The sequence below is a fragment of the Mustelus asterias genome, chromosome 5 (genome assembly GCF_964213995.1).
Source record: "Mustelus asterias chromosome 5, sMusAst1.hap1.1, whole genome shotgun sequence".
Taxonomy (NCBI): Eukaryota; Metazoa; Chordata; class Chondrichthyes; order Carcharhiniformes; family Triakidae; genus Mustelus; species Mustelus asterias.
In genome coordinates this window covers 54,858,518-54,882,497 of record NC_135805.1, presented here as the reverse complement: position 1 = coordinate 54,882,497, position 23,980 = coordinate 54,858,518, and the positions used below count along the sequence as shown (strand labels likewise).

General features: G+C 42.3%; 1 protein-coding gene across 1 annotated transcript in view; it reads left to right on the top strand.

Moving 5' to 3' along the window:
• The window catches only part of me1 (malic enzyme 1, NADP(+)-dependent, cytosolic), a 558,590-nt gene that overhangs the window by 188,468 nt on the left and 346,142 nt on the right, over nt 1-23,980 (top strand). Inside the window, exon 3 of the mRNA XM_078212605.1 lies at nt 18,674-18,823. Within this exon, the coding sequence (XP_078068731.1) occupies nt 18,674-18,823 (150 nt within the window). The remainder of the gene's footprint in view (nt 1-18,673; nt 18,824-23,980) is intronic.

Below are 23,980 nucleotides of genomic sequence, written 5' to 3'. Positions count from 1 at the left end.
TTGATATTTCATACTGTATTGACTTACTAAAATCTAATGAGATTGAGTCTCAACTTTTGCATCGGCAGAACTTGAGCTTAATCTTTTAAAATTCTAGGCTGCAGCAGCTCTTGAAAAGTAATTCAGAGTTAGAAGTGTAGTTCGAGAGAAACTCATTGCTAAAAACCTGATCCCAGAGAGTCTGAACTCTCAAGATTTTTCACAGTGCTCAGCAAAAGTATATGCTAGTGATAAGGAAGGACTGTAGAAAAAGAGATAATCAGTCATGGACACCTAAGGAAATAAAAGAGGGTATCAAATTGAAAGAAAATGCATACAAAGTGGGAAACGAGAGGATTAGGAAATTTTTAAAGGTCAACGAAAAGCCACGAAAAAAGCTATAAAGAAAAGTAAGATGGATTATGAGAGTAAACTAGCTCAGAATATAAAAACAGATAGCAAAAGTTTCCACAAATATATTAAACGAATAAGAGTGGCTAAAGTAAACATTCCCCATTCAGAGGATGAGAAGGGTGGTGCAATGACTGGAAATGAGAAAATGGCTGAGGCATTGAACAGGTATTTTGTGTGGTCTTCATAGTGGAAGACACAAATAACATGCCAAAAATTGACGACAAGGCGGCTATGGCAGGTGAGGATCCAGAAAATCTCGTTATCACGAAAGAGGTAGTGTTGGGCAAGCTAAAGGTAGACAAGTCTCCTGGCCCTGATGGAATGCATCCTAGGGTACTAAGAGATGGCGGGGGAAATAGCAGATGCACTAGTGGTAATTTACTAAAATTTGCTGAACTCTGGGGTGGTTCCCGCAGATTGGAAAACAGCAAATGTGATGCCACTGTTTAAAAAAGGAGGTAGACAAAAGGCGGGTAACTATAGGCTGGTTAACTTCTGTAGTAGAGAAAATGTTTGAATCTATCATCAAGGAAGAAAGAGGTGAGACATTGGATATAAATTGTCCCATTGGGAAGACGCAGCATGGGTTCATGAAGGGCAGGTCATATTCAACTAATTTGATGGAATTCTTTGAGAACATTACATGTGCAGTGGACAATGGGAAACCTGTGGATGTGGTGCATCTGGATTTCCAGAAGACATTTGGCAAGGTGCTGCACCAAAGGCTGCTGCACAAGATAAAGGTGCACGGTGTTACGATTAATGGATTAGCATGGATAGAGGATTGATTTACTAACAAAGGGGATATAGATAGTCTAAGTGAGTGGGCAAGGGTCTGGCAGATGGAGTACAATGTTGGTAAATGTGAGGTCATTTATTTTGATAGGAATAACAGCAAAATGGACTATTATTTAAATAGTAACAAATTGCAGCATGCTGCTGTGCAGAGGGACCTGGGTGCCCTTGTGCATGAATCACAAAGTTGGTTTGCAGGTAATTAGCGTCGTAGCGATTTACAGCATGGAAACAGGCTCGTCGGCCCAATTTGTCCATGCTGCCCTTTTTTTAAAAAAAAAATCCTCAGTGAGTCCCAATTACCCACATTTGGCCCATGTCCCTCTATACCCATCTTGCCTATGTAACTGTCTAAACACTTTTTAAAAGACACAATTGTACCCACCTCTACTACTACCTCTGGCAGCTTGTTCCAGACACTCACCACCCTCTGTGTGAAACAATTGCCCCTCTGGACCCTTTTTTATATCTCCCCTCTCACCTTAAACCTATGCCCTCTAGTTTTAGACTCCCCTGCCTTTGGGAAAAGATGATCTATGCCCCTCATTATTTTATAGACCTCCATAAGATCACCCCTCAATCTTCTACGCTTCAGAGAAAAAAGTCCCAGTCTATCAAGCCTCTCCTTATAACTCAATCCATCAAGTCCCGATAGCATCCTAGTAAATCTTTTCTGCACTCTTTTTAGTTTAGTAATATCCTTTCTATAATAGGGTGACCAGAATTGCACACAGTATTCCAAGTGTGGCCTTACCAATGTCTTGTACAACTTCAATGTTCTGACCAATGAAACCAAGCATGCTGAATGCCTTCCTCACCACTCTGTCCACCTGTGATGCCACTTTCCAGGAGCTATGAACCTGTACCCCTAGATCTTTGTTCTGTAACTCTCCCCAACACCCTACCATTAACTGAGTAAGTCCTGCCCTGGTTCAATCTACCAAAATGCATTACCTTTCATTTATCTAAATTAAACATCATCTGCCATTCGTCAGCCCACTGGCCCAATTGATCAAGATCCAATTGCAATCAGAGATAACCTTCTTCACTGTCCGCTATGCCACCAATCGTGGTGTCATCTGCAAACTTACTAACCATGCCTCCTATATTCTCATCCAAATCATTAATATAAATGACAAATAACAGTGGACCAGCACCAATCCCTGAGGCACACTGCTGGTCACAGGTTTCCAGTTTGAAAAACAACCACCCTCTGGCCATCTAGCCCCTCGAGCCTGCCCCGTGGATTTCCTCCGGGTGCTCCGGTTTCCTCCCACAGTCCAAAGATGTGCGGGTTAGGTTGATTGGACATGCTAAAATTGCCCCTTAGTGTCCTGGGATGCGTAGATTAGAGGGATTGGCGGGTAAAATATGTAGGGATATGGGGGTAGGGCCTGGGTGGGATTGTGGTCGGTGCAGACTCGATGGGCCAAATGGCCTCTTTCTGTACTGTAGGGTTTCTATGATTTCTATGATTTCTGTCAGCTAGCCAGTTTTGTATCCATTTAGATACCTCGCCCTGAATCCCATGAGATTTAACCTTATGCAACAACCTACCATGCAGTACCTTGTCAAAGGCCTTGCTAAAGTCCATGTAGACAATATCAACTGCACTCCACTCATCTACCTTCTTTGTTACCCATTCAAAAAACTCAATTAAATTTGAGAGACATGATTTTCCACTCTCAAAGCTATGCTGACTGTCCCTAATCAGTCATTGCGTGGCTAAATGCCTGTAGATTCTGTCTCTCAAAGTACCTTCCAATAACTTATCCTCCATAGATGTGAGGCTCAGAGGCTTATTGTTCCCAGGCTTTTCCCTGCAGCCCTTTTTTAAACAAAGGCACAACATTTGCCACCCTCCAGTCTTCAGGCAGCTCACCTGTGACTATTGGTAATTCAAATATCTCTTCGAGGGGACCTGCAATTTCCTCCCTAGCCTCCCACAATGTCCTGGGATACACTTCATCAGGTCCTGGGGATTTATCTACCTTGATGCGCTTTAAGACTTCCAGCAGCTCCTTCACTGTAATATGTATACTCCTCAAGACATCACTATTTATGTCCCCAAGTTCCCTAACATCCAGGCAAATGGAATTTTGTCCTTCATTGCTAGAGGGATGGAGTCTAAAATTAGTGTGGTTATGTTGCATATAAGAACATAAGAAATAGGAGCAGGAGTAGGCCATCTAGCCCCTCGAGCCTGCCCCGCCATTCAATAAGATCATGGCTGATCTGAAGTGGATCAGTTCCACTTACCTGCCTGATCCCTATAACCCCTAATTCCCTTACCGATCAGGAATCCATCTATCCCTGATTTAAACATATTCAACGAGGGAGCCTCCACCACTTCAGTGGGCAGAGAATTCCAGAGATTCACCACCCTCTGAGAGAAGAAGTTCCTCCTCAACTCTGTCCTAACCTGACCCCCCTTTATTTTGAGGCTGTGCCCTCTAGTTCTAGCTTCCTTTCTAAGTGGAAAGAATCTCTCCACCTCTACCCTATCCAGCCCCTTCATTATCTTATAGGTCTCTATAAGATCCCCCCTCAGCCTTCTAAATTCCAATGGATACAAACCCAATCTGCTCAGTCTCTCCTCATAATCAACACCCCTCATCTCTGGTATCAACCTGGTGAACCTTCTCTGCACTCCCTCCAAGGCTAATATATCCTTCCGCAAATAAGGGGACCAATACTGCACACAGTATTCCAGCTGCGGCCTAAGGTGCTAGTGAGACCACACCTGGAGTACTGTGTACAGTTTTGGTCTCCTTACTTGAGAAAGGATATACTGGCACTGGAGGGGGTACAGAGGAGATTGATTAGGCTGATTCTGGAGTTGAGGGTTGGCTTATGAGGAGAGACTGAGTAGACTGGGGCTATACTTATTGGAATTCAGAAGAATGAGGGGAGATCTTATAGAAACACAAGATTATGAAGGGAATAGATAAGATAGAAGCAGGGAAGTTGTTTCCAGTGGCAGGTGAAACTAGAACTAGGGGGCATAGCCTCAAAATAAGGGGAAGCAGATTTAGGACTGAGTTGAGGAGGAACTTCACACACAGGGTTGTGAATCTGTGGAACTCCCTGCCCAGTGAAGCAATTGAGGCTACCTCATTGAATGTTTTTAAGGCAAGGATGGATACATTTTTGAACGGTAAGGGAATTAATGATTATGGTGAGCGGGCAGGTAAGTGAAGTGGAGTCCACGAAAAGAACAGCCATGATTTTATTGAATGGCGGAGCAGGCTCGAGGGGCCAGATGGCCTATGCCTGCTCCTAGTTCTTACGTTCTTAAGAAACAGTTAAGTAAATATTTTGGGAACATTGTGAATAGAAGCCAGAATTCAACAGGCTGACGAGTTTAAAAATGTAAAATGCTGAACAAGAGAAGTCATCAGGTAGGTGGTCCTGGCAGCTATTGTTAAAACAGTTCTTTGGGGTGATTGTCATTGGCATTATTTTGGAACCCAATGAAACCGGCAAGTAAGGAAAATCCCTTTGTTGCTGAATGGACGGTGAGGCCATCTTGAAATTCAGACAGCTCTTAAAACGAAACATTTTAAAATTTTGCACAAAGATCAAAAATCCAAATTTCCAAGTCAATTCTGACTATTCCAAGGCGCAATTCAATTACAAAATTGGGACATTGGAGGGAAAGATTCTTAAAATGCAGCATTGCTACAGGCCTAAATAAAACCCGTAGACAAAAGACGATCTAACCTTGGAAATAAGAACTCTGTGAGCAGCACAGGACCATTTTATGGGGAGGGAATAAATCATAGTGCAGAGGCCAACCCATACTCCAGTTAGCTAAGCAACAAAGAGATGGACACTCATAGGCCTGGAAAGTAGTACCAGGCAACAGAGTTACCATGCAAGCTCTGTGAAAAAAGTGCTTCCATAGGTGAGACCAATGTCTTGCAAGGCAAGACTGATGTCTGGTGAGTTCAGCCCACTACTTCAAGAACAAAGAACACAAATAAGCAAAGCAGTTTTTCTATATTTCTATTAATATGATGGAGGGTGATAGGTAGGCCTAAAAGGTAGGGATATGTTCAGCACAACTTGTGGGGCCGAAAGGCCTGTTTTGTGCTGTATCTTTTCTTCTATGTTTCACAAGAACAGGCCCTTTGGCCCTCCAAGCCCATTCCGATCATGATGCCCTAACTAAAGTTAAAAAAAAACCTTCTGTTCTTACTCGAACCATATCCCTCTATCCCCTCAATCATGTACCCATCCAGATGCCTCTTAAATGTTACTAACATGCCTGCTTTCACCACCTCCTTTGGCAGCATGTACCAGGCACCAACCACTTGCTGCGTGAAAAACTCCCCTGACATATCTCCCTTAAACGTTACGCCTCTCACCTTGAACCTGTGCCCCCTTGTAATTGACACTTCCACCCTATGCCCCTCAGAATTTTGTGGACCTCAATCAGGTCTCCCCTCAGCCTCCGTCTTTCCAGTGAAAACAATCCCAGTTTATTCAATCCCTTCTCATAGTCAACACCCTTGAGACCAAGGAGCATCCTGGTGAACCTTCTTTGCACTTTCTCCAAGGCTTCCATGTCCTTCTGGTAGTGTGGTGTCAAGAACTGCACACAATACTCCAAATGCAGCTGAACCAAGGTTTTATATGGATGCAATATAATTTGCCAACTCTTGTACTCAATGCCCTGTCCAATGAAGGTGAGCATGCCATATGCCTTCTTGATTACCTTGGCCACCTATGTTGTCACTTTTAGGGAACTGCACACCTGGATCCCTCTGTTAATGTTCCTAAGGGTTCTGTCATTTAGAAGAAAAAGATACAAAAGTTTGAGGTCACGTACTAACTGACTTGAGAACAGCTTCTTCCCTGCTGCCATCAGACTTTTGATTGGACCCACCTTGCACTGAGTTGATATTTCTCTGAACCCTAGCTATGACTTAACACGACATTCTGCGCTCTCTCGTTTCCTTCTCTATGAACGGTATACTTTGTCTGTATAGCGCACAGAAACAATACTTTTCACTGTATACTAATACATGTGAAAATCAAATTTATAGTATAATTTGCACCTAAATTTGATCCTCCAGAATGCACTACCTCACATTTTTGATTTTGGTTATTGTCACATGTATACAGTGAAAAGTATTGTTTCTTGCATGCTATACGGGCAAAGCATACCATTCGTAGAGAAGGAAAGGAGAGATGCAGAATGTAGTGTTACAATCAGAGCTAAAGTTTAAAAATTGATTTATTAGTCACAAGTAAGGCTTACTGTGAAATTCCCCTAGTCATCACACCCTGGAGCCTGTTCCGGTCAATGACCTAACCAGCACGCCTTTCAGATTATGGGAGGAAACTGGAGCACCTGAAGGAAACCCACGCAGACATGGGGCGAACATGCAAACTCCACATAGTGACCAAAGCCAGGAATCGAACCCGGGACAAAGAACAATACAGCACAGGAACAGGCCCTTCGGCCCTCCAAGCCCGCGCCGCTCCCTGGTCCAAACTAGACCATTCTTTTGTATCCCTCCATTCCCACTCCGTTCATATGGCTGTCTAGATAAGTCTTAAACGTTCCCAGTGTGTCCGCCTCCACCACCTTGCCTGGCAGCGCATTCCAGGCCCCCACCACCCTCTGTGTAAAATATGTCCGTCTGATATCTGTGTTAAACCTCCCCCCCTTCACCTTGAACCTATGACCCCTCGTGAACGTCACCACCGACCTGGGGAAAAGCTTCCCACCGTTCACCCTATCTATGCCTTTCATAATTTTATACACCTCTATTAAGTCTCCCCTCATCCTCCGTCTTTCCAGGGAGAACAACCCCAGTTTACCCAATCTCTCCTCATAACTAAGCCCCTCCATACCAGGTAACATCCTGGTAACCCTCCTCTGTACTCTCTCCAAAGCCTCCATGTCCTTCTGGTAGTGTGGCGACCAGAACTGGACGCAGTATTCCAGATGCGGCCGAACCAACGTTCTATACATCTGCAACATCAGACCCCAACTTTTATACTCTATGCCCCGTCCTATAAAGGCAAGCATGCCATATGCCTTCTTCACCGCCTTCTCCACCTGTGACGTCACTTTCAAGGATCTGTGGACTTGCACACCCAGGTCCCTCTGCGTACCTACACCCTTTATGGTTCTGCCATTTATCATATAGCTCCTCCCTACATTATTTCTACCAAAATGCATCACTTCGCATTTATCAGGATTGAACTCCATCTGCCATTTCTTTGCCCAAATTTCCAGCCTATCTATATCCTTCTGTAGCTTCTGACAATGCTCCTCACTATCTGCAAGTCCTGCCAATTTTGTGTTGTCCGCAAACTTACTGATCACCCCAGTTACACCTTCTTCCAGATCATTTATATAAATCACAAACAGCAGAGGTCCCAATACAGAGCCCTGCGGAACACCACTAGTCACAGGCCTCCAGCCGGAAAAAGACCCTTCCACTACCACCCTCTGTCTTCTGTGACCAAGCCAGTTCTCCACCCATCTAGCCACCTCCCCCTTTATCCCATGAGATCCAACCTTTTTCACCAGCCTACCATGAGGGACTTTGTCAAACGCTTTACTAAAGTCCATATAGACGACATCCACGGCCCTTCCCTCGTCAACCATTTTGGTCACTTCTTCAAAAAACTCCACCAGGTTAGTGAGGCATGACCTCCCTCTCACAAAACCATGCTGACTATCGTTAATGAGTTTATTCCTTTCTAAATGCGCATACATCCTATCTCTAAGAATCTTAGAGATACCTCTTAGCTTGCCAACAACTTCCCCACCACAGGACACTGGTGCTGTGAGGCAGCAGTGCCAACCACTGCCACCATGCCGCCCACCCAGGTAGGATGTAGAAGAAAGATCAACTTAGTGCGAAGTAGGTCCATTCAAAAGTCTGATGGCAGCAGGGAAGAAGCTTTTATGGAGTCGGTTGGTACGTGACCTCAGACTTTGTATCATTTCCCCAACAAGAGAAAGTGGACGAGAGTATGTCCGGGGTGCATGGGGTCCTTCATTATGCTGGCTGCTTTTCCAAGGCAGCAGGAAGTGGAGATGGAGTCAATGCGTGGGAGGTTGGTTTGTGTGATGGACTGGGCTACATTCATGACCCTTTGTAGTTTCTTGCAGTCTTGGACAGAGCACGAGCCATACCAAGCAGTGATACAACCAGAAAGAATGCTTTATATGGTGCACCTGTAAAAGTTGGTGAGAGTAGTGGCTGACATGCCAAATTTCCTTAGTCTTCTGAGAAAGTAGAGGTGTCGTACAGATTAAACTCTTTCTGCCATTTGTGTCCAAGTCTTCAATCTATTTATATCCTGTTGTAGCCTCTGACAATTCCTGGCACTATCAGCAACTCCATCAATGTTCGTGTCATCTGCAAACTTACTAATCAGACCACTCACGTTTTCCACCAGATCACTTATATATACTACAAACAGCAGAGGTCCCAGCACTGATCCCTGCGGAACACAACTAGCTTAGAGATCTCCATTCTGAAAAACACCCTTCCACCATTTCTCTCTGTCTTCTGTGACCAACTCAGTTCTGTATCCATCTAGCCAGTCCACCCTGAATCCCATGTGATTTTAGTTTTTGTACCAGTCTGTCATGTGGGACCTTGTCAAACGCTTTACAAAAGTCCATAAAAATACATTCACAGCCCTTTCCTCATCAATTATCTGTGCCACTTCTTAAAAAAACTCAATCAAGTTGGTGAACCATTATCTTCCTTGCACAAAACTATGCTTCTTCCAAATATGCATATATCTTGTCCCTCAGTATCTCGTGCAACTGGTTTGGATGTTATGGCAAAAAAAAACATGCCTAACAGTGGAAGCAGCATGTTGTGAACAGAGCTAAACTATCCCATGATAAACAAATCAGATTCAAGTTCTGCAGTCCTACTGCATCCAGTTGTGAATGGTGGTGAACAATTAAACTAGGGCCTGGAAGAGAAGTGGCTCCACAAATATGATGGGGGAGCCAAGCACATCCGTGCAAAGGACAAGGCTGAAATATTCACGTCACCTTCAGCCAGTGGTGCTGAGTACATTATGTAGTTTGCCTCCTCCTGCGGACCCCAGCATCACAGATGCCAGTCTTGCAACTAATTTGGTATCAGGAAATGGCAGAAGGCTGTGGGTTCTGGTATTTGTACTGAAGACGTGCTCCGGAATTAGTCATACCTCTTGCCAAGCTATTCCAGTACAGCTACAACATTGACATCTACTCGATAATGTGGAAAATTACACAGGTGCAGCCTGTCGACAAACAAAAAGCAATCTGGCCAATCAGTCTACTCTCAAGCATCAGTAGGATAGTGGAAGGTGTCATTGATCGTGCTATCAAGCAGCACTTGTCCAGTAATGTCAATCAATTTGGGTCACCAGGGTCAATCAGCCTTGACCTCATTATAGCATTGGTCCAAGCATGAACAAAAGAGCTCCACTCCAGAGATGAGAGGCAGCTTCTAACCAAATGTGGCTTTAAGGAGCCCTAGCAAACTGGAGTCAATGGGAATTGTTATCCTTGATTGTAATATCTAGCACAAAGGCAGATACTTGTGGTTGTTGGAGGTCAATCAGCTCAGTCCTAGAACATCGCTGCAGGAATTCCTGGATACAGTTAAGCTAAACACACCAGGTCTTTACCTTTAAAGGTGGCCCCTCATAGTTTTAGATCAGGAAAGGTAGGCAGAGGCTTGTGTGGAGCATACAGTGATGGCACCAACAATGCTCATCCATCTGCCATGGAACTGGTGCCTGATTCATGCTTATCAGGACCAGGAGAGATCGTCACCTGCTGGACTTAGGCTCCTGCCTCCTCAGCAGGAAGTCCAATTGGGAGGTCCTCACTCTCGCACTGTGTGCAAGACCCTCATTTGGGCAGGTGCAGTGGGTCGGGAATCACTCGGCCAATTTAATGCCCAGCGAGAATTCCGAGTTGGCCCTCTCACCCAATTCATGGGCCATCAGAAATCCAGGTTGTAGCTTGTGGGCCTGGAGAATCACCCCCAGTGTCAAAGGCTACTGATGGTAAAGAATAATGAGGGATTGTTTATCTCAATTGCTGCAAATAGGGTGAGATGTGTGATTGATGAGAGCTACTCCTGTGCAGTAGGGAGGGGTCTGAAACTTGATTGGAGAGACTCGAGCTTGAAGTTTGCGAAAGATGGAAATAGCAACAAATTCAAGGATTTTGGAGATGAGATGGTAGTCTGCAAAAACCTTGAAATCAAGGGTTGAATGATGACAGAGTCTAAAGAGGCCACTCTTAACAACAGCATGGGAGCCAGGAAGCGATTGAGAGATTGGATGGTTAGCAATTTAGCACCAGGGACCTGGGTTTGGTTCCCGGCTTGGGTCACTGCGGAGTCTACACGTTCTCCCCATGTCTGCATGGGTTTCCTCCAGGAGCTCTTGTTTGCTCCCACTGTCCGAAAGATGTGCTGGTTAAGTACATTGGCCATGTTAAATTCCCCCTCTGTGTGCCTGAACAGGCACTGGAGTGTGGACTCGAGGATTTTCACAGTAATTTCAATGCAGTGTTTATGTAAGCTTACTTGTGGCACTAATAAATAAACTTGAATCTGAGTTGGGATTCCAGTGGGCATGGTTACCAGAACCAAACACTTTGCTAAATGTAGTTTGATTAGCACATTGTAAATCCTTAGTACAATGATAGACTTGTGTAATGCCGTCTTACTAATTATATCATAGCATTGTGCTCTTTAAATGTCTTCAACATATTATTTAGGCGTGAAAAATTGTGATTTATTTGATTTATTATTGTCACATGTATTAACATAGTGAAAAGTGTTGTTTCTTGCGCACTATATAGGCAGAACATACCTGTTCATAGAGAAGGAAGCCAGAGAGTGCAGAATGTAGTGTTACTGTTCTAGCTAGGGTGTAGAGAAAGATCAACTTAATGCAAGGTAAGTCCGTTGAAAAGTCTGACAGCAGCAGGGAAGAAGCTGTTCTTGAGTCGGTTGGTACGTGACCTCAGACCTTTTTCCCGACCAGAAGAAAGTGGAAGAGAGAATGTCTGGGGTGCGTGGGGTCCTTAATTATGCTGGTTGCTTGGCAGAGGGAAGTGTAGACAGAGTCAATGGACAGGAGGATTACTGTTGTTCTCTGGTGTTTCTCATGCCCTCTGTTTATTTTATTCCAATCTTTGTATATTTATTAGCACATTTTAAAACTATATTTCATAATATATTGGATTAGGAATATACTGATGAACAAAATGCTTTTTGATTGAAGTAATTTGAAGAACTGATGTGGATCTGTAGCGCAAACACTCGATGCAAAGTAAACTATTAGTAATGTTTGAAAAGAGCTGATGTTTTGAGTCCAGATGACCCTTTGCTTTGGTAAAGGGTCATGTGGACTCGAAACGTCAGCTCATTTTTCTCCCTACAGATGCTGCCAGACCTGCTGAGATTTTCCAGCATTTTCTTTTGGTTTCAGATTCCAGCATCCGCAGTAATTTGCCTTTATTAGTGATGTTTTATGTGCAGGTTAATTTTGAGTAATTTTGCACCATCAAGAGTGCATTTATAAAATCACTTGTGAATGAAATCCCTGATGAGAATATTGAAGTAGAGGCTTTACTTTGATGAAATTGACATTTTCAAATAAGTAATCAATTTCCTGTTACAGATTGAAGTTCCACTTTTTCCTCAAAGTTCATAGTTTTTGGTAAAACAAGTCCAATGAGATGTGCTTGGCTTTACAAAATGAATTGGCATTAATTTATCTACCATGGGTTAAATTTCATTGCTAAATATAGTTTCTCAAATGCTTTTTGAAACTTTGACAGGCAAATGTTCCACTAGCTGAAACCACATTTGTTCTGTTTAATAAACATGGTACACCATTGAATGCAGATGCTGTGAAACTAATTGTACCTAATGGATATCACACTGACAGGGTGAAAAAGGAGGAATTATGGAAGCAACTGTTTGTACCTGTACCTGCGTTTTTTAAATGTTCGGTCAGGAGTGTGTGCACAGGAAGCTTTGGTTTCTTTGCATCTTGCAAAGAGATCAAGATGACATTACTTTAAATTGTTAGCCCACACAATGTTGAATCATGCAATTCTTTAGAATTTGTGAGCTGGTGGTGCACATGCTGCTTTGACAGACATGCCTGAAATGACAATTTTACACACTCCTTAGTCTTTTGTTTGAGAAGATTGTTGTTTTTGAAAGCACTTGTAAGGGGAATTTTATAACATGAGTAGGAAGGGTTGAGTGATGGTGCAGTTGATTTTAGAATGTTTTGACCACTTGTGCTGAAAAATTATACCCGTTCCTGTCAGTAGTTCAGTAAATCTACAACCAATACATAGGCTAATGCTGTGTTGCAGACAAGAGTTTATTAATCTAATCCTATTTGTAGAAGGTGGTGGTTCATACCCTAAAGGAAGGAGGAATCCTTTAACATATGAATATTTGTGGCAGCTGTTATTTGTGGTGTTTTGATATGGTTAAATAGTTATACCAATACCAAGTATCTTCAAGCTGTAATGGAATATCAAGTTAGTTATTAGAGCAAAGCAAAATGTTGGCTTGTATATAGCACCAGTGTCTTCAACATTGGGTGGCATTTTTCCAAAAAAATGGCAGTGCCAGGTTCTGACTGAAAACCAACATGTTTCTCCCCAGAGAAGCAGCCAGGTTTTCTCTCCAGATATTCTGACACTTTTTTTTTGTCAAGGAAAAGCAGGGGGGGGAGGGTGTTTGTGCTGTCATTCTTGAGGGGCATTGCCTAAAGATGCTGCAGTGCCCCAATCACTTAAGAGATGGGACCCCCCCCAATCTATTATCACCAGCAATTCCTCCCACCTCATCGATTAATATGCCTGCAATTCTCCACCCAACCCCCTCCCCATCGTCACCTGACTCTGTCGTGTGGTGGGGCCAGGTTGGTTCTACCCCTCTGGTGCCAGGGCTATGTCCCTGACCTCCCAGGGGCTCCACTGACCTTTGCGCCCCCCGGGTGTGGTCATCTCATGGTCATCCCCTTCTGGCAGGGGGAGCTTCTGACGTCCCTGGAAAGTACAGCATTATGCTGTTTACACATTCTTGAAATTATTTAAATCGATGGTAATCAGGTCCATGCCTTTGCTGGGCATGCAACATCCTTGGTACAAATCCAGTTATGGCCCCCTCTCTCTCTCTCTCTCTCTCTCTCTCTCTAGAGAGAGAGTTATCGGCCATTACGAGATTTGTGCCTGCGTCAAGCGGGCCCAAATCATCTGGCTGTTGTCTTAGCTATCTCTAAGATAAATGTATGGATTGGTTGTTGCATGTGGTTTTTGGCACACATTATAAAATCAGGTACTGTAGGTCTTTCAATGATGCTCCATACTGCCCAAATCCATGAGAGCCACATGAGACATGATGTGAAAGTGTGATTTTAGTTGAAACAATACAAGTAGGATTTCCTGAGCATTATGATGCTGTGCAGCCCTGTGTGAAACAGGAACCTGTCGTGTATGTTCCTCACAGAAATATAGCTTTGGTCTTTTTTGATTAGTTTGTGGATCTCCCAAAGTATGTGCTGATGACACTTGGACATCCACTTTGTGAGCTACTGTTTGTGGAACCTTGCTGTGCTCAAACTGGCAGCCAAGTTCAAGGATGTCCTACCAAGTTGCCACCAACATGTCTCCGGCTCCAACAGAGGTCCAAACGTTCTGGACTACTTTTACACAAACATGCCTACCGCTCTATCACAATTTGGCAAATGAGACCACAAGGCTGTGCTCCTGCTCCCGGCTTGCAAGCAAAAACTGAAATGGAAGAATCTGATGAGGAAAGTCGTGCAACGTTTTTCTGAGGAATCGGATGATCTCCTATGGGATTGCTTCGAGTCAGTGGACTGGTCAATATTTAAAAACTCAGCGACCAACCTAAATGAGTACGCCACTACAGTAACTGACTTCATTAGACTCTGTGCCAAAGAAGAAAATCTGTGTGTTTCCGTGGAAACCATGGATGAACAGGGATATCCACTGCTTGCTGGAGTTGGGTCCGAGGCATTCAAGTCAGGCAACCCTGACTTACGCAGGAAATCCAGATACGATCTACAGAAATCCATCAAAGATGCCAAAAGGTCTTACTGGACCAAGCGAGAGTCCCAGGCTAGTCACACGGACTCCCACCAACTATGGCGAGGTCTGCAAGACAAAAGGCCACAAGATGAAAGAATGTAGAATGGCTGGCACCAGTGCACCCCTCCCTGATGAGCTCAATGCATTTTATGCCCTTATTGAACAAGAGGTCAGCGAGAACATGTCTTCCACCCCAGAAGCCTTGGCTGAACTGGTATCCGAGGTCATCATTGCAGACGTCAGATAAACCTTCTCGAGAGTCAACCCACGGAAAGCAACTGGCCTAGATGGGATACCCGGACGAGCACTCGGATCCTGTGCAGACCAGCTGACGGGGGTATTCGCAGATATCTTTAACATCTCCTTACACCGATCTGTGGTCCCTATCTGCTTCAAGAAGACAACCATCATCCCTGTACCAAAAAAAAGCCAGGCAGTATGCCTTAATGACTATCGCCTGGTGGCTCTGACATCCATCATTATGAAGTGCTTTGAAAGGGTAGTCTTGGCACAAATCAATTCCAGCCTCCTAGATTGCCCGGATCCATTATAGTTCACCTATCGTCGCAACAGGTTCACAGCAGACGCCATCTCCCTGGTCCTACACTCAACCCTGGAACACCTGGATAACAAGGATACTTAATGTCAGGCTCCTATTTATTGACTATAGCTCAGCCTTCAACACCATTATTTCTACAAAACACATCTCCAAACTCTGTGCCTAGGGCTCGGTTCCTCCCTCTGTGACTGGATCCTTGATTTCCTAACCCACATACCCCAATCAGTAAGGATAGACGACAACAACACCTCCACAATTATCCTCAACACCGGTGCTCCACAAGGCTGTGCCCTCAGGCCCTTACTATACTCTTGATACACCTATGACTGTATGGCCAAATTCCCCTCCAACTTGATTTTCAAGTTTGCTGATGATACCACCATAGTGGGTCGGATCTCAAACAATGTTGTGATGGAGTATAGGAAGGAGAGAGAGAATCTGGTGAACTGGTGTGACAATAATAATCGCTCCCTCAATGTCGGTAAAACGAAGGAGATAGTCATCGACTTCAGGAAGCGTATTGGAGGACATACCCCTGTTTACATCAATGGGGATGAAGTGGAAATGGTCGAAAGCTTCAAGTTCCTAGGTGTCCAAATCACCAACAACCTGTCAAGAAAGCCCACCAATGCCTCCACTTTCTCAGGAGACATAAGAAATTCGGCATGTCCACTTTGACTGTCGCCAACTTTTACAGATGCACTATAGAAAGCATCCTTTCTAATTGTACCACAGCTTGGTATGGCTCCTGCTCTGGCCAAGACTGCAAAAAACTACAAAGGATCGTGAATGAAGCCCAGTCCATCACACAAACTAGCCTCCTATCCATTGACTCAGAAAAGCAGCAGCATAATCAAGGACCCCACACACCCGGCTATATTCTCTCCCATCTTTTTCCATTGGGGGAAAAAGATACAAAAATCTGAGGTCACGTACCAACCAGCTCAAGAACAGCTTCTTTCCTGCTGCCATTAGACTTTTGAATGGATCTACCTTGCATTAAGTTGATCTTTCTCTACATCCTATCTATGGCTGTAACATTGCATTCTACACTCCCTCGTTTCCTTCTCTATGTACGGTATCCTTTGTCTGTATAGCATGCAAGAAACAATACTTTTCTCTGTATACTAATACATGTGACATTTATAAATCAAATAATTTCCTCCCTTTGCTTCAAAAGTATTGCAGTGGCCTTTTACATTGGCCCAAATGGCCTGTTTCAATGCCATAAACCCCATCAGTCCTGTGGTAGCGAGTTCCATGTTCTCTCTGCTTTGGGTGAAGCAGTTTCTCCTGAATTCTTTATTGGATTTCTTGGTTACTGTCTTATACTGATGACCTCTATCTATGCTCTCCAGAAGAGGAAACATTGTCGATGTGTGATCTATCTCAATCTTCCATAACCTCTATTTGGTCATGCTCAGACATTTTATTTCAATAAAGAGACCCAGCCTATTGATCATTTCTTGATTCATACATGCATTTCCTATACATTTCCAGTTGAGGCTTGAATAACTGAAATGCTAATCTTAAGTATAAGAGCTATTTATATAGTGCCTTTAACATAGTGAAATGTCCCAAGGAACTTCACAGGTGTGTTATCAAACAGAATTTGGCCCCAAGCAATGTGGAGAGATGAATATTAGGGCCAATGACAAAAGCTTGGACTAACAGGTAGAAGTGAAGGAGAAAAGAAACATGGAGGTTTATGGAGGGAATTCTAGAACTTAGGACCTGAGCAGCTGAAGACCTGGATGCCAGTGGTGAAATGATTTTAAAAATTGGGATTGTGCTAGAAGCAAATTTGATGAATGCAAATATTTCGGGGTGGTTGGGTTGGAGGGGATTACAGAGGGAGGAATGAGGCCATGGGGGGATTTGAAAAGGAGTATGATCATGTTAAAGTTGAGATGTTGCCTAACCAGGATGCAGTATAGGTCAATTAAACAGGGCTGACTGGTGAACCTGACTTGATGCAAGATGCAACACAGATGCCAGATTTTTGGAAGAGTATAAATTTACAAGAGGGGAAGAGGAAGGTCTAGTCACAAGTGCATTAGAATAGTCAAGTCTAAAGGTAACAAAGGTGGGAATGAGAATGTTAGCAGATTGCAGAGTCAGGCAATGGCATGAACTTAAGTAGATGGCTTTGGTGATGGTGCAGACATATAGTTTGACAAAAGGAATGGTATCTTTTTAAAAGGTTTGGGCACTCAATATCTTGATGCACAGGCATGTTATTCCATTAGAGCTAAAAGGTATTCACCAGTTTCGAGAGAAAATCTTAATGAAATATTTTGCTAACATCAGTTGTGAAATCCAAGAATTAAGGAAAATATTGGCCAGTGGTGAAATACTTGGCATTTCAAATTTCTATTGTGTATATATTTTTTGGTGAGATTCCATTATGCCCCAAGAAACTAAACTGATTTCATTATTTTGTGCTCGTCCTCAAGTCAGTTTGGGGGCATGCAATAATTTCTCAAATGAATGACCCAGTTTCAGATTTATATCTCTGGCACCACATCTTCAGCACAACAATGTACACAGAAGGATTTGGTTACATAACTTAGAAAATTGTTTGATACATTTATGTTGGGAAGAAGTATTCCTGTACTAAATGGATATTTTCTACACTTCTTTGCCTATTCTACACTTCTTGTTGACTGGCTTCTATTGTCAACTCCACATAAATACTTCAGGCAACCTACTGAAGCAATTTCATTTTCAGTCAAGAATGTTATTCAAAATGGGTAATGAACCCATGATTTCATTTCAAATATTGCTCTCCTTCCATTTGGCTAGTGTTCGGAAATAAAGCTAGACTTGACAGCTGGTTAGGGATACCCTTGCCCGACATCCACATAAACATATACTTCAGACAAGAGATCTCTGGACAACAATCAAGTGGAATGTCTGTTCAATGTCTCGTTGTTCCAATTGAGATACACTATTTCACTGTCAATTAGGGACTGAACATTGAACATTAGTAGCTATTTACCTTGTTTATGACTTGAACGGACTGGGATATATGACAATGCACACTGTTCATGTAAATATCTTTAAAAGGCCCATTTATGGATATCTGTATTCAAAATTGTGTACCTTTTTGAATCTATGACAGAGGCATCTCATGCTATGCAGAATATTGTAGTAAACGCTTGTGTTCATGTACTCATTTAGCTGTAAGTTGACAAAGACTTTACAATTGTATCCTTGATGCTGAATGCGACAACTTGAATGAATTGCGATAATTTATTAAAGGGTGCTCCTTGCAACTTGCCTTGTTTTAGTTCAAATGCATATTATTACTGCCATGGAGTGAACATTTGATTTTTAATTGGTGAATTTGACTGCTCCTTCTGTGAACTTCAGTCTATCATCAGCATGAATACGATATTGTAGACTCATCTTTACATATACCATCCAATAGACCTTTACCTATAAATATGGGTAGGTTTGAGGCCTAGCTAAAATAGTATTGTTGAAATATACTACATCAGTCAGTTTGAATAGATAATTTAATTAGAAAGATGTGCACTGATGTAAATATATTTAGCTTTTTAAAGCCTCAGTTGGTAATTGCAAGAATAAAGTAAAAGCAGCAAGAGGAAAATGTTCTAATTAAGTATTCATATTTCAGTGCAGGTATGGGTTTAAAAGAAAAAGTACATACAGTATGTACTAAATATATTAATGTGCTGGCTTTTATAAACTGGTCCAATGGAATATATTTTGAGTGCTTTCTTCACTTCTGCAAATTTATTTTTTCTTTCTACTTATCATTTTAGGTACATATTTCTAATTGCTCTGCAAGACCGAAATGAAAAGCTCTTCTACAGAGTACTGACGTCAGACATTGAAAGATTCATGCCCATTGTTTACACACCCACTGTGGGCCTGGCTTGTCAACAGTATGGACTTGTATTTCGCAGACCAAGGTAAGTGACTGATGCACTGTAACATACACATCTATAGTGAAGACAATCAGTCATATAAACTCAAAAAAAAGAAAATTAGTTTACATTTTGCAGTGACATTAACAATTACCGCTGTTAGCAATGTGTATGTTGGCCATCAGTATACTTAATAACTGATAACTATTCAAATTCACTGCAGCAAGTAGATGTATTCTAATGTCAATACTGCTTCAGTGTTGCATAGACAACCCAAAACATGCACAAATGTTTTCACACTGCTGTGAACGGACACTAACTTTAGAAAATTTACCAATACGTCAAAGTTACTAATACATGCATATCATATGGGGATGGCTCTTTGTTTAACTATGTTCATCATCAATGCTACAAAATCCTTTCTAGGAGGTTTGAATGATTAAGAAATGATGGCAACTTCTGAGGTAGATTAAAAATTTGAATTGCTTTGCTATATAAATGAAGTATTTAAAAGTACCAATAAATATGTTGTCCATTTTCCCAATAACTTTTCTCTTGAAGCAGACATGGTATAGAGACATGAAAACTCATCCCTCTTTCTCATTTCTTATTTTCATATTGCATGAGAACTAATATTTTTTGTAAATTTGATATTACCTGTTGGGACTTTATCACTAAGATTAAAGCTGGTGTAAGTCAGCAAGTAGGGTTGGCTATGAACCACCAATTGCTCGTGTATTCTTTATCCAATGCTATAAATGTTTGTTATAAATTAGCCTTGGAATAGATTGTGAAAGAGTAGTGAGCTAGAAATCTTCATATATCTGGCCTCCAAGCTTGGGGCGATAGTGGGGGAAGGTGGAGGGAATCGGTCAGTGTGGTGAAGGTATTCCCTCAATACTGTTGATGTTGGGGGTGGGGGGTGAAGAGTTCCAACTTTTTTTTGTTGGCAAAGGTCCTTCTCTTTTTGTCTGACTCTGACCCCATCCCAAAGCTATTTTCCCAGCTGGGGCTTCCGAATGTCTTCGGGCAAATCCTCATTATAACTTTATATATTTTTTGTGTTCTATCCCTCTCCCTAAATTGTTCTGAAGCAGAACATTTCTCGATGGGAATCTGGAAATGCAAACCAGTTACTAAACATAGCTTGTGTGTTGTCCTTCATGAGCAAGCACAGGGAGTTCAAACCAAGAGCTGTTCAGTAATTTTGTAGGTGGCTACCTGAGATTGTTTGGTTGAGCTACGCTTTTAATGGGCAATATGATAAATCTAGCAATCTTTGAAATGGAAGCTGCAAACATCAAAGTAAATTGAAGGGAAAACTAGTCAAGCACATGAAGGAGAAGGAATGCAAGGCTTAGATGAGGAAAAATAGGCTTGAGTGGACCATTAGCTGTTTGGGTGAATGGGTTGTAAGGCGGGTAACTATAGGCCGGTTAGCTTAACTTCTGTAGTAGGGAAAATGCTTGAATCTATCATCAAGGAAGAAATGCCAAGTTTTCTGAATAGAAATTGTCCATTAGGAAGACACAGCATGGCTTCATGAAGGGCAGGTCATGTTTAACTAATTTAGTGGAATTCTTTAAGGACATTACAAGTGCGGTGTATACCAGGGAACCAGTGGATGTGGTGTATCTGAATTTTCAAAAGGCATTCGACAAGGTGCCGCACAAAAGGCTGCTCCATAAGATAACGGTGCACGGCATTATGGGTAATGTATTAGCATGGACAGAGGATTGGCTAACTAACAGAAAGCAAAGAGCGAGAGTAAATGGGTGTTTTTCTGTTTGGCAATCGGTGACTAGTGGTGTGTCTCAGGGATCAGCATTGGGACCGCAATTGTTTACAACTTACATAGCTGATTTGGAGTTGGGGACCAAGTGTAGCGTGTCAAAGTTCACAGATGACACTAAGATGAGTGGCAGAGCAAAGTGTGCAGAGGACACTGAATGTTTGCAAAGGGATAGAGGTAGTCAAAATGAGTGGGCCAGGGTCCAGCAGATGGAGTACAATGTTGGTAAATGTGAGGTCATCTATTTTGGTACGAATAACAGCAAAATTGACTATTATTTAAATGGTAAAAAATTGCAGCATGCTGCTGTGCATGAATCACAAAGTTGGTTTGAAGGTGCAGCAGGTAATTAAGGCGGCAAATGCAATTTTGTCCTTCATTGCTAGGAGGATGGAGTTTAAAAAGAGGGAGGTTATGTTGCAGTTGTATAAAGTGCTGGTGAGGCCACACCTGGAGTACAGTGTACAGTTTTAGTCTCCTTACGTGACACAGGATGTACTGGCACTGAAGGGGGTGCAGAGAAGGTTCACTAGCTTGATTCCGGAGTTGAGGGTTGGCTTATGAGGAAAGACTAAGTAGACTGGGGCTATACTCATTGGAATTTAGAAGAATGAGGGGGGATCTTATAGAAACATATAAAATTATGAAGGGAATAGATGAGATAGAAGCAGGGAGATTGTTTCCACTGGCGAGTGAAACCAGAACTAAGAGGCAATAAAAAAGGAGGGCAGATTTAGGACTGAGTTGAGGAGGAACATCTTCACCAAAAGTGTTGTGAATCTGTGGAATTCCCTGCCCAGTGAAACAGTTGAGGTTTTTAAAGCAAAAATAGATTTTTGAACAATAAAGGAATTGAGGGTTATGGTGAGCAGGCGGTGGAGTGGAGTTGAATCCACGAAAACATCTTATTGAATGGCGGAGCAGGCTTGAGGGGTCAAATGGCCTACTCCCGCTCCTAGTTCTTATGTTATTCTGCGGCACGTATCCTATGTAATCTTCAGTCACGTGATGCTTCATAAAAAATGAAGTTGTTTTTTATCTCTCAGTTCTGTCATTGGTTTTAAGTACATAAGTTTCTTAGCTTTATTACTTGTTTCTCACTAAAAGCTCCTACGTTTGATGATCAAGAGGATTAAACGAGAGAAACACTAAGTGTATCAGTTTATAAATTGTTAAATGGAATAATATTGATTCAAATATAAAAAAAATTGAGGGCTACATCAACTAAAGAGTGATAGAAACATGTTACCTGCTGTTTTACAAACTGCTGCTGCACATTGACTCCGTGTTGTTCTTTTGTTAAAAAGAGAACTTCTTCAAATGCAATTAATAGATTTTATTTGTGGAACAACAATGCTGGTTGCAGCAGCTCAATGAGATGGCCCACTAATGCCTCAGAACTCTTATGGATGGATAATTAATGGCAGCACGGTGGCACAGTGGTTAGCACTGCTACCTCACAGCACCAGGGACCCGGGTTCAATTCCCAGCTTGGGTCACTGTCTGTGCGGAGTCTGCATGTTCTCTGTAGGTTTCCTCCGGGTGCTCTGGTTTCTTCCCACAGTCCGAAAGACGTGCTGGTTAGGTGCACTGGTCATGCTAAATTTTCCTTCTGTGTACCTGAACAGGCATCGGAATGTGGCGATTTTCACACTAACTTCATTACAGCGTTAATATAAGCTTACTTGTGACACTAATAAATACATTTTAAATTTAAATGGAGGAGCCTAGCCAAAATTACCCATGTCCCAAGTAAAACTTTTTAATAAGTCCCAAAAGACCTCGCAAGAGTTAATTATTCCTTTAAGTAGTAGTCCAGTGATGGGCAATCTAGGCTAGTGAATGGGCTGCAAGATTGCAACCGGGCATGTTCACTAACTATGATCATTGAATATATTTAATGCACCTAAATGTTTTATAACAAATTATAGAAGATGCTTATTCATATTCATAAAACTTTCATCAACTTTAAGTGATTAAAAACAAAAACATTTATGTTTGATTGGATGCAGAGGGAGCACACGGCTCTCGCAGTCAATGTTGTGCGCAATCGGCATGCACCTCACTTCACATGCCCTTGCTTTACGTGCATATCACTTCAATCATAGTGGTAGGAAAAAAGCTACGTGGATGGAAACCAGTAGAATGTGGCAACTGTGTGTGAGTAAGTCAACAAAATGTCTTGTGGCGTACACTTTGAACCCTGATGGGTCACATGAGGCCCCCCCTCCCCCCCCCCCCCCCCCCCCCCCCCCCGGGCTGCAGACTGCCCACCACTTTGGTAGACATTTGTTTTGTAGGCAAACGTGGCTGTCAGTGTACACAGCAAGATCACACAAATACCACTGAGGTAAATGATGAGATAATCTATTGTATTACTGTTAATTTATAGATTAATGTTGGCTGGTACACTGGGAGAGTTATTGACTTTCGTACAAATCGTGATTTTAGTATTTGTTGAACTGGTTGATGGGGCCAAAAAGGAAAACGGGCCTCAAGTAAATTTACCTCCATTTATTTTCCAATTCCATTTTGTACACAAGTAATTTGTAAAGCCTTGTAGGTTTTGGTCTTGTTGGTTTGTTATACTGTTACCGCTACAGTAGCAGTCGAGTGAGAGGCATTCCTGTGAGCATCTCTGCAGTTTTCTGCCATTTTATGGCCAAATTGGACTCCACAGCCAGTAATTAACTGTGCAATTTGTCATTGCAAATTGTATAGGAATTTGTTGCAGATGTTTTCGCCCCCAATTATGAGCTGAATTGGCTGTTGATTTACTGTAGTATAAATAATTACTGCTGGAAGTTGATGCCAAGTGGATATCCTGATGTAACTATAAATATGAGAAGTAAGTTTTCCAATCCTGAAAAGATTGAACTAATGCTGAGAGTTTGGTAAGGTATCTGGTTTCTGAATTGTTAACCTGTTATGCTCTTTGGTATTACACTGACTGCTATTATTAGCCCTCCATTTTATCAGTTGCCAAATAAAAATTACAGGCAAATGGAAAAGTAGCATGTTGGAAGATTTATTTTTGAAATTCTAATATAGTGTAACTGAATAGTTGCAGAACTTTAGAATTATGTGCACTTCACAATTCTGAGTATGCTGAATGTGTAAACTCTGCAAGGGTAACTTGTTCAGGATTTGAATTATTTTACTTGAAGCACATTGACCCTTTACCAGGCAAATTATGAAACCTTAACAGAAACTCAATTAGACTAGTCATATAAATACAGTAGGCTACAAAAGCAGTTCAGAGACTTGGGGTAGGATTTTCCAGCTGCGCTCACCCCAAGACCGGAAAATCCCACCCGAGGTCAAAGACTTTTGTGTGGTCCATGTCCTGCTTGCTATGATTCCCATGGCGGACGGGACAGGAAATTTCCGTCCTTGGAATTCTGCAGTGA